Source organism: Rhinatrema bivittatum, chromosome 2 (genome assembly GCF_901001135.1).
Source record: "Rhinatrema bivittatum chromosome 2, aRhiBiv1.1, whole genome shotgun sequence".
NCBI classification, from domain to species: domain Eukaryota; kingdom Metazoa; phylum Chordata; class Amphibia; order Gymnophiona; family Rhinatrematidae; genus Rhinatrema; species Rhinatrema bivittatum.
Window position 1 is genome coordinate 39,169,729 of NC_042616.1, and position 11,376 is coordinate 39,181,104.

At 45.4% G+C, this 11,376-nt stretch overlaps 1 protein-coding gene across 1 annotated transcript in view; it reads right to left on the minus strand.

The window, feature by feature from the left end:
• LOC115083872 (oocyte zinc finger protein XlCOF6-like) overlaps positions 1–10,913 on the minus strand; it is a 43,321-nt gene extending 32,408 nt beyond the window's left edge. Inside the window, exons 1-3 of the mRNA XM_029587923.1 lie at positions 10,745–10,913; positions 3,968–4,094; positions 1,806–1,925 (exon numbers count right to left, since the gene is read on the minus strand). Of these exons, the coding sequence (XP_029443783.1) occupies positions 1,806–1,925; positions 3,968–4,094; positions 10,745–10,756 (259 nt within the window). The 5' untranslated portion in view covers positions 10,757–10,913. The remainder of the gene's footprint in view (positions 1–1,805; positions 1,926–3,967; positions 4,095–10,744) is intronic.
• Positions 10,914–11,376: the final 463 nt, after the last annotated feature.

Genomic DNA, 11,376 nt, shown 5'->3' on the forward strand with positions numbered 1-11,376 from the left:
CTATGCTGGTTATGCATTGAAAGTGAAGTATCAGACTTATTTGGTTTGGGGTAGTAACCGCCATAACAAGCAAGCTACTCCCCGCTTTTTGTGAATGCAAATCTTTTTCCACATATCCTCTTGCCGTTGAAGCTTAGAGCAATGTTGGAGTCGCACTAACCGTGTGTATGTTTATTGAATAAGGGTATTATCTCCAGGTAGTAGCCATTATTCCTGCGAGCCACCCACTCTTCATTCACGTCCTCTAGACTTTATGGATTCACAGTGTTTATCTCACGCCCCTTTGAAGTCCTTCACAGTTCTGGTCTTCACCACTTCCTCCGGAAGGGCATTCCAGGCATCCACCACCCTCTCTGTGAAGAAATACTTCCTGACATTAGTTCTGATTCTTCCTCCCTGGAGCTTCAAATCGTGACCCCTGGTTCTGCTGATTTTTTTCCGACGGAAAAGGTTTGTCATTGTCTTTGGATCGTTAAAACCTTTCAAGTATCTGAAAGTCTGTATCATATCACCTCTGCTCCTCCTTTCCTCCAGGGTGTACATATTTAGATTCTTCAATCTCTCCTCATAAGTCATTCGATGAAGACCTTCCACCTTTTTGGTCGCCCTTCTCTGGACCGCCTCCATCTTGTCTCTGTCTCTTTGGAGAAACAGTCTCCAGAACGGAACACAGTACTCCAGGTGAGGCCTTACCAAGGACCTGTATAAGGGGATAATCACTTCCCTTTTCTTACTCAATATTCCTCTCTCTATGCAGCCCAGCATTCTTCTGGCTTTAGCTATCGCTTTGTCACATTGTTTCGCTGACTTCAGATCGTTAGAGTTTAGGAGCGGTGTGAATGACTAGGGCAGGAGATAAGTAAATGTGTGTGTGTTATTGTGCCAGTTTCATCTTTTGAATGGTTTTCATATTTTTTGCCATTGTGTAATAAAGCATCTTTCAAATCATTTAAAACATTAGTAGTGTTACCCTATTTTAGGGTTCTCTGATGGATATATATATATATATATATATATATATATATATATATATATATATATATATATATATATATATATATAAATAAATAAAACCCTTTGATGGGAATGGGAGCATATCGAACTTTTGGCATGCTACTCTGTAAAAATTATAGGTGCATGACCCAAAACAAAATTTATTCCTTAGATGTATGCTCTTAAGGTGCTTAACCATGAACCCTCTGATGGGAATGGGAGCCTAATGAAATTCTGGCTTGGTGCTCTGTAATAATTACAGGTGCATGACCCAATCAATGTGAATGTCTCAGATGAAATGGTCAGACCAATAACATATATAATACTGCTGCTCAATCGGTAGTGGGGCTCAGTCTGTAGAGAGGCTGGATGGGTAAGGTCAGTGAGGCTGCCTGGTCCATGAGGCTGGTGCGGGTGTCACTGTCCCAGAACAGAGAATCTCTGGCTCACGGTTTGAGAGATGGGACCAGACAGACTCAAACTTTTTAAAGTTAAAACCAGTGGTAACATTAATGCTCTTTTGAACTTCACCAGCATTTCATGTGCACCTGGCCAATCTCAGCTTAGTGCACATTTGTCTTTGGTTTTAGCACACATTTCTGTTTAATGTGCTTTTATGTCTCATGGTCCATTTGTTTCCTGCATCGGGCATCAGTGATCATTTTAACTTGGCTTTTATTACTTTAGCCTCCATGTGAGAGATTACAGAGATCTCCAGAGGAGCTTGTGCAGGGGTCTCTGCAGTTCCCAGCTGCTCCTTCCACTCTTCCTCTCAGCAGTTTTACCCCGGTCCCTCTTATTCCTGCACTCACCTGAGCAGCTGCTTCTCCCAGTTCCTCCTTCCTCTGATTCTGGCTCATCCCTGATGTACGGCTCTTCCCCTCGTTCAATGCGGGATATAATGTCAGGGGTGACAGTCGGAGAGCCTGTTCCTGGGGTAAGAGCACTGCATTAGATTTCCCACAATCATCTGAATATGCATGAGCCTCATTATCCCTTCTACCTCACGACATCCAGAACATCAGGAATAAGGTGGAGGAAGCACACTGAGCATGCTCAGACTGATGTCAGCTCAGAGGAAGGGCAGAAGCCAAAAGCATTTCCCCACGTTCCTTCCATATTAAACACTTTCCAGTCACTCACGTGCCCCAACCCCAGAACAATCAATGCAAGAAGGAAAACAGAGAGGCAGTGAGACATTCAGATTTTATGATTTTCTCTCATACAGATATACCCCATCACCCTTCTATGGCTCTCTTTCTCTCACTCTCCAAAACCCTTCCCCTACCTATCAGCACCTCTAGCACTCTCATGTATGTTTCCAGCATCATCATCATTTCTAGTCTCCCCTGCCAGGCACGTACATCCTATCTGGCTCTCTTTCACCACCTCTATCTTTCACACATACTCTTCTACCCTTCTGTCTCCCACTCCCCCTCTGTGTTCTCTCACACGCCCTTTACTCCCAGGTCTCATTCTCTCCCTCTTCCTTCTTTACCTCTCTCTCATTACTTCTACTACCAACCAGCCCCTGCTCTCTTATACCAGTTTCACCCCTCTAACCTCTCTCACATTCCCTTCATGGTTCTCACACATTATCACTACCCGTTCCCCTCCCTATGTCGCTCTCACCCCCTGTGGCAACTTGAGCGCTCTTTGGGATAGCTAAAGAACGGGATGTACTCTGGCAAATCTCTCATAAACTTCTTTATTTAATGGCAAACTACAAAACAAAAGCAGAAATACAACTCACAATTCAACAGTGTTCTCTTTCTCTAGGCTCCCTTTTCCTCCCCAAGGCTTCCCGCTTCCTTCCTGGGCCTGGCTAGTTATACTCCTTCCTGGGGACCTCTGCTCTGGACCTGGATTCCTGGTTGCTTTGGGCTTAAGGTGAACTGGGCTAGATCTCTGAATCCGATCCTTTAAGGATTGTTGCCAGTTAAGGGCTGCATAAAACCTTCCAGGATCTCCAGACACTGTTGCTTGCAGTCAGGACTCCTCGTGGCCAGGCCTCAACGTCAGCAGCAGCCAATGACAGGGACAGCTGGGCTCAAGTCCCACCCACCAAGTCAAAAAAAAACAAAAAACGCGATTGGCAGCTAAAATCGCCCAATAATAAGCAACCCACGAACTGAAAAAGAAAAAAAAAGTGAATCTCTAGAAAAAAGCCCAAACTCGCGTCAGAGTTGACCGGGCTTGCGCGACACACCTGCACACTGCAGGCGACACACTAACCTGTCCCGACACACAGTTTGGAAAGCTCTGCTTTAGGGTGTTCTGGGGTTTTCTCCTGAATACTCCTTCACCTACCCTCCCCCGCCCCCCTTACCTCAAACATCTTAGGCTGAGTGCTGGCCCTTACTAGGGGTGCACTCTTTAAGAAAATCCCCATTCCTCTCTTCTTTCCCTTCCCTATGCTGTGGCTCTCTAATCCTCTTGGGTTTCCCCATCCCCACCCAGGGATTCAGTTACGCTTCCAAGACTGACCAATGCTCTTCCTTCGCCTTAGTACGTCCCTCTCCTTTGTCTTCAAGTGGAGATAACTGCGTCCCAGGAGAACTCCCACTTCTATGTTGGTTTGCCCTGCCACAGTCATCACTAATCCTCTGTCACGCATCTACTCACCCCCAGTGCTAATCGACTCGCATCTCTTGTACACTAACCCAGTACTAATCAGCTCATTCATCAGTCTCGTACACATACAAAGCTCACGCATTCCCTTACGCCCTCACTCCCCCAACCTCTACTGCTGATTCCCTTCTGCCTAGGTCATTTCCATTCCCACTTCCACCAACTGATCACCAACATTGATAACTTCCCTCCCAGTATGTGCACAGCTCACAGGGTGCAAAGTGAACACTGCAGCACTCACTCACTCTCTCACCAAATCGCACCAGAAGTCACTCGCACTCAGAAACGTTTTTTTCATCATGTTCCAGGTCTTTAGATAAAAAATGTAAAAATGATCCCTTACTCAGTGAGCACAGAGCTTGATAATTCTCCTTCATCACCTCCTTGTAAAGCTCCTTCTGCCGTTCTTCTAAACCCTCCCCACTCCTCCTGGGAGAAATAGACAGCGTGTCCTCAAAGGTTACTGGGACCTGAAACACAAACCAGAAACTCACTCAGCACCTTCTGCATCCCATCCATCAGGGATCTCCCATTACTGGGGCTCTTAGCAGGGCAGGGGAGAGATTTCTGCATATATATATAATTCACAGTCACAAAACAGGATTTTATCCACTGAAACCAGTTGCACATAACCTGGGACAAGGATTCTCACTTTGTAGGATTACTGATCTCCCTTCTTACACTCAAGAGGGTCCCGAAGGTGAATACAGATCTATGAGAACATCACAGTGAAAAAGCACATAAATAAATTAATTAAAACAGGATACTCCAAGCTGCGAATATTACATCGGTTGAAACCTTTACTAACATTCCAGGACTTCCGCTCTGTTTTACAAAACACTAATATTCTCAAACATAGATTACTGCAAATCACTTCTACTAGGCCTATCCTCAGGACTTTTAAAACTACTACAGTTACTACAAAATGCCTCCGCAAGGCTTTTATTAGGGACAAGGAAATTTGAACACATGTCCCCCCTCTCTGATAGCTCTGCCCTGGCTGCCAGTACAATCCAGAATCCATTAGAAAAGTACTAACATTAATTTTTAGCATCATCAGTGGCAGAAACCCCTGCTTAATAAGCATGAATCTCCATCCATGCACACACCACAGTGAACACTAACTGTGCCTACAACCCGAAGTACACATCTAATGCAAATAAGAGACCGAATGTTTTCCATACCAAAGATGTAACGTCTGATAAGAAACAGAAAGAGCTTCAAACGTGAGCTGAAAACAATGCTCTTCAGAAATGGATATGATCTAAACATAAATATCAATATGCTGAGAACTACAATATTAAAAAAAACATAGCTAATATTAGAAAAATGAACGACAAGTAATGAGTAATATAAAGTGCACTAAGACAACCCTCCAATCTAGGATGACTAGTGAAATGGAAACTATGTAGCACAAATTACTATCTAAGCCCTCGAGTTGACATGTTTTATGTTGTGCTGACTTATGATATGAATATCGCTTTTGTAAACCATTGTGATCTTCTTTTGGAATGCCGGTATATAAAATGCTTCAATAAATAAATTAGGCTACACCTGCTAAGTTCCCTTCCTTGAATCCAGCCAGACCAGTCCAGATATGAGCGAATGTTACTCCCACCAGAAGATGGAGGCAGAGAATGGGAGTTATTCTTGACTTCATCTCCTCTGCATCTTTATATAGCAGCTAAGGATTCTCCAGTAACTTCTCGCCCAAACCAGTACCTGGATCTCACAGATAAAAATTTAAGGGTTAAAAGAAGAAAAAAAAAAAAAAAGAGAGAGATTCCTTCCCCCCCCCCCCCCCCCTTTGGGTGGGTTCTGGACTGTTCTGGCTGGACTCAAAAAATGCAAATTAGCAGATATAGTCTAATTTCACCTTCCTCATCATTCCCCCAGACCAGGCCAGACATGAGGGATTTACCAAAGCAAAACCTATATCCCAGGAGGAAAGACACGAGAGCCGCTGTAAGAATGCATGTCCCAAACACACTTTCCTCCTTTGACTGTAGGTTTAATCTGTAATGCTTAGTAAATGAATGCAGAGAGGACCACATTGCCAACCTGAAAACTATCTGTTGGGGAAACCCATTTATACCCTCCTCATGACGCTGCCTGCGCCCGTGTGGAATGTGCTTTTAGACCTTCCAGCACGGGCTTCCCCTTTACACGTAAGCTCAGGCTATCATGCCCTTAATCCAGGGAGGTACTTATGCTTCACATGCAGCCTCCAAGGTGAGGCCTCACCAAGGACCTGTGCAAGGGCATCACCACCTCCTTTTTCTTACTAGTTATTCTTCTTTCTATGAAGCCCAGCATTCTTCTGGCTTTAGTTATCACCTTGTCACATTACTTCACCATCTTCTGATCAACAGATATTATCACCCCAAGGTCGCTCTCTTAGTTCGTGAACATCAGTCTTTCACCCCCATCACTTACAGTTCTTTTGGGTTACTGCACCCCAGATGCATAACTTTGCACTTCTTGGCATTGAATCTCAGCTGCCAGATCTTCAACCATTCTTCAAGCTTTCTTAAATCACTTTTATTTATTATAGGCTTTTATATACCGACTTTCTTGATACAAATCAAATCAACTCGGTTTACATCAAACTAAGCAGTAAATATAAGTAACCAATCAACAAGAGACAATTTAAAGGAGCACAAAAGTTACATTATACAAGGATGCATTAACTGGGAGTAGGAAATAAAGAAAGAGTGAACGAAGATAAGTACTATAGACAAGGAAGGGAGGCAAGAAGCCGAAGTCTTGATAGTTAGTAAGTGTGATGTGGCGATTGTTTGTTTACATAAGTGAGTGATGGAACAATTTTAGGTCAGGCTGTGGGACTTGAAGTGGGGAAGGCTTGGCAGAATAGCCATGTATTAAGTTTCTTTTTAAAAGTTAGTAGACAAATTTCCTGCCTGAGGTCCGGAGGCATGGCGTTCCAGATGGAGTGACCTGCAGTAGAGAATGACCGGTCTCTGATGTTTGAGTGGTGCACAGCTTTGATTGGAGGAACATGTAAGGATCCCTTGTAGGCATCCCTTAAGGGTCTGGCCGTCGAGTGCAATTTGAGAGGGTGAAGCAGATCAAGAGGGGTCTGATGGTGGATATTTGTATGGATGATTGTGAGTGATGTATGAAGAATCCTGAGGTTTACCGGGAGCCAGTGAAGGTCTTTTAGAATGGGAGAGATATGCTCTCTCCGATTGGTATTCGTCAAAATTCTCGCCGCTGCGTTTTGAAGCAACTGGAGAGGTTTTATAGTAGAGGCCGGGAGACCTAGCAAAATGGAATTGCAATAGTCGATCTTGGAGAACAGAATGGCTTGGAGGACGGATCTGAAATCGTAATGGAATAGGAGCGGTTTGAGTTTTTTTGAGTACTTGAAGCTTGTAGAAGCACTCCTTTGTGGTGTGTTTTATAAAATGCTTTAGGTTCAGGTGACTGTCAATTAAGACTCCAAGATCTCTAGCGTGGGATATTTGTAAATTAGCTTGCGATTGGTGAAGGAAGGGACTGCCTTCTGGAGTGATTAGCAAAAGTTCTGTCTTGGAAGTGTTGAGCACCAGATTGAGGCTTGAAAGATGATGGTTGTTCATTTGCAGGTGAGAGTTCCATAACCTGAGTGTTGAGTCCAGTGAGTTGGATATGGGGATTAAAATTTGAACATCGTCTGCGTATATATAGAATTTAAGTTTGAGGTTTGAGAGTAGGTGGCAGAGAGGTAGTATGTAAATGTTAAACAGGGTGGGCGATAAGGAGGAGCCCTGGGGGACACCAAATGGTGCGTTGGTGTGAGAGGATTCCTTGTTTTTGATTTTTACCTTATAGCCTCTATTGCTAAGGAAGGAGTCGAACCATCTAAGAGCTGAACCTGCAATTCCTATGTCTGATAGCCGGTTTAGAAGGATATTATGATTTACAGTATCGAAAGCTGCGGAGATGTCGAGAAGAGCTAAGAGGAACGACTGTCCTTTATCAAAGCCAATGTATACTTGATCAAGGAGTGAGGTGATGAGGGTTTCAGTGTTGTGTTCTTTTCAGAAACCATATTGTAATGGGTATAGAATGTTGTGGTCTTCCAGGTAATTTGAAAGTTGCTTATTTACAATTTTCTCCATGATCTTAGCTACAAACAGGAGATTTGATATGGGGCGGTAGTTGTTGAGGTCGTCCAGGTCAAGGTTCGATTTTTTGAGTATGGGTTTGAGCGTGGCCAATTTGAGAGCGTCCGGGAATGTTCCTTGTGAGAGAGAACAATTGATGATATCAGCTAGATATTTGGAGATGTATTCTGGTATGAGAATCAGAAATTTGGAAGGTATTTGGTCCAGAGGGTGGGTCGAAGGTTTCATTCTTTTTATCAGGGTTTCTACCTCTAGTGTGGGTAGGATCAAAGGATTCCAATCTTATGTCTATGTTCAGTAGGTGGATTGTATCCAGAAGTGGTGAATTTGGGCTGGTAGGTAATCTGGCCAGGGTGTTAGAGATTTTGTTCTGAAAGAATAAGGCCAGATCATTGGCCTTCGATTGGGCTGTATCGTCTGGGATTGTAGGGGGAGCAGTTTTGGTTAGCTCCGATACGTATGAAAAAAAGGGCCTTCGCATCATATATCATATCATGGATACGGTGGGCATAGAAATCTCTTTTTGTTCAAAGCGTTGCTGATCTGTAATGGTGGAGAGCTGCTTTGTATATGATGAGAGAAAGGGGATTGGGATTCTTCCCTCCATTCTTTTTCTTTCCGTCTTAGGTTTTGCTTCTGGGTGCGGAGTTCATTTGAGAACCACGGCTGCTTGTTTTTTTGAGAAGGATTTTTTTTTTTTTTTTTGACAGTGGGCATAAATTGTTGGCTATCGTTTCAGTAATATTTTGCCATGAGATGATAGCTGAATTGGGATTGGAAAGATCCAGGTTAGAAAGTTCTTTGATCAGGGAGTTGCCAAGGTCTTCTGAAGGACATGATTTCCTGTAGTACAGGGTGGTCGCCTGATGTGGTGCAGAGAATCCTATCAATGACCTGAAGGTGGAGTTGATCATGAAGTGGTCTGACCATGGAACCGTGAGGCATAAGGGAGGTGAAAGAGGGGCGAGATTGGAATTTGTGAAGATAAGGTCAAGGGTATGACCTGCTTTATGTGTGGGTTGGTTGATGTGTTGTTTGAAGCCCATGTCTGAGAGGGCTGATAGGAAGGCTTCGCAATTAGACGATCGAGGATTGGCATCAATGTGGAGGTTAAAATCTCCAAGGATTATGGCTGGGGAGTCTAGTTTTAAGTATTTGGCTATGACTTCTACCATGGGAGAAGCGCCTTGATCTAAAAGTCCAGTTAAAAGTTCTCTCTACTCCTTTAGGCATGCTCACTCTGCTGCAGATCTTAATATCATCTGCAAATAGACAAACTTTACCTTCTATGCCTTCTGCAATTTCACTCACAAAAATATTGAACAGAATACAAGCACAAATCATGTTTTGTGTAGGAAAATTGGTTCTTACGCTTTGCCTTCAGCCCCTGGACTCGCTTTCGGTGTGAAGAGGACCCATCCCATGGTCCAGTTAACGTGGTGCCTTGCAGGCCGCCTTAGGCCCCTGAGACTTCCCAGCTTTACGAGCCTTGAAAGCCTTGTGCATTAAAAGCACAAAATCAGAGGTGAACGACGAAGAAGACTCATCTGAGTCGACCCCCGTCGTCGTCCACTGCCAAATCCTCTGCAGCCCCATCCAATCTGGCCCCCCAGGCGCACTAGGCCATAGAGACAATGGTGGGGGGAGCCCTTCCCCCATAGCTGCTCTCTCCTGCTCTCTAAAATGGCCTCCGTTCCCGCACTGAGCTGGAACGGATCTGGGGCCTGCCATGACAAAACTGGGACCCCAGCCCCCCCCGACGCGATTGCGTCGGGGGGGGCTGGGGTCCCAGTTTTGCCTTTCAATTTTGCCAGGGCAGCGACCCCCGAGGACCCCTCCCCCCCCCGACACTCTGTGCAAATGCCGACCCGGGAGATGTGTGCGTGTGCGGTGCTGCACGCAGCACAGGCCGCACCACGCAGCATGAGCAGCAGCCTAAATTTAGCCCGATAGGAGAGAGAAGCAGTGAAAAGAAACAAAAACTCCGATCGAGCTGTTAGTGGTCTGAATTACACACCCCTAGAGAGAAGTTAGGCCGGCAGAGCAGGAGAAATTTAAAGAAATACAACTCCCCCCCTTTTTTTTTTTTTAAACCTGGATAAGGTTAGACTGAAGGTGAGAGCCCGGGATAATCTGCAGTGGGCAGTCACAGGGTCCACAACCCTCTGCTCCAAAGCCTCTATTACCAGGGGGGGATGGCCCCACCAGGACCTAGCAACCCCCTGGGAGGCTATAAAGGGGAAACTAAACCTGACCTTGGCCTAAGAATAACCACAATGAAAGGTACAACCAAATTCCTAAACCTGATCAAACACCAGACTGCAGGAGAGCACCTCTTCCACCTGCTGGAGACAGAAGAATACTGACAGACTCTAGGTGGCACCTCAGGGTTATCCGACAAGAGTCCACAAAAACTTCTGTCTCCGCCTGCTGGAAGGGAGGTAAAACCCAGGAGTCTGGGCTGATCCGGGTACGTACAGGGAAACAAACTTTTTTGTTTGCAGAAAACATAATTTGTACATATTTTTTTTTTTAAGGTGTGCACACTGCAGAGAATCTTTGGCATTAAAAAAAAAAAAAAAGTGTACTCAAATTTATACAAAAGTCTGGAGCAGCAGGTACAGCAAACCGAGAAGAAATTCAGGGCGGGACCTGCCTACGGTGGGCGCAGGCTCGAGACCCGTGTGGGAGGAGCTGCGGCCCCGGGCTACAGGCCCCGCGCCGAACTTCTTCTGGGCTGCTACTGTGACCGCGGCAGGACCGCTTTCGGCAAACGGCTAAAAGTTACCACCGCCATCACCCCCCTCTCTGCATCTCTTTACAGGGGATGGAAAGGGAGCGCCTTCCACCCTCCGACGCCTGTGGGCACCAGCAAAGGAAATCCAGCCCTGGGGGGGAAAAAGTCGGGGCTGACTCTGCAGGGTCCCAGGTTAGAAAGCTGCAGCAGGGTTTGTACAGAGAGGGCAGGAAGCTGGGGGACAATCTCCTACCTGTGCGGGCATTTTCCTCGCTGCTTCTGCTGGGGGTTTTTTTTGGATGGGAAACGAATTGGGTGCGCTTTCTCGGGCAGGGGAAGAGCTACGCGTTTTCTCGTCAGTGCTGGGCGACTCTCTGCTTTCTGTGATGTCATCAGTCTGTGCCTTCAGCGTAAGACTCCTCCCTCTCCGAGGTGCAAAGGCAGGAAGAGGAGCAAATGCGTGGCCGGACAGCGCAGCCAGGGTCAGCCCTGATTTTAATAGGACCCCGAGCAGACTTGTGGTTCAGAAAAGGCACTTTGGGACCCTCCTGGGAATAAAGTGAGATTTTGTGTTCCAGCTTCTGTGTGTAACTGGTTTCCAAGGCTATAATCCTGCTGAGTGTGATGTGACTGTGAATTATATACACCCAGAAAACCCCACCTTGCCCTGCTGAGCCCCAGCCTCGGAAGCAGTCCTGATGAACATGATGCAGAAGGTGCTGAGTGTGAAAGGGCTTGTGCTTATTGATTTATTATTTATTTCACATATGTTTATGCTGTCTATTCAAGGCGCTAGGTGGTTTACAATATTAACATGCACAAAATATAAAAACATGAAGTAAACCAAAATACAAACAGACATCCCAATTCTGTTCATGCATAGGA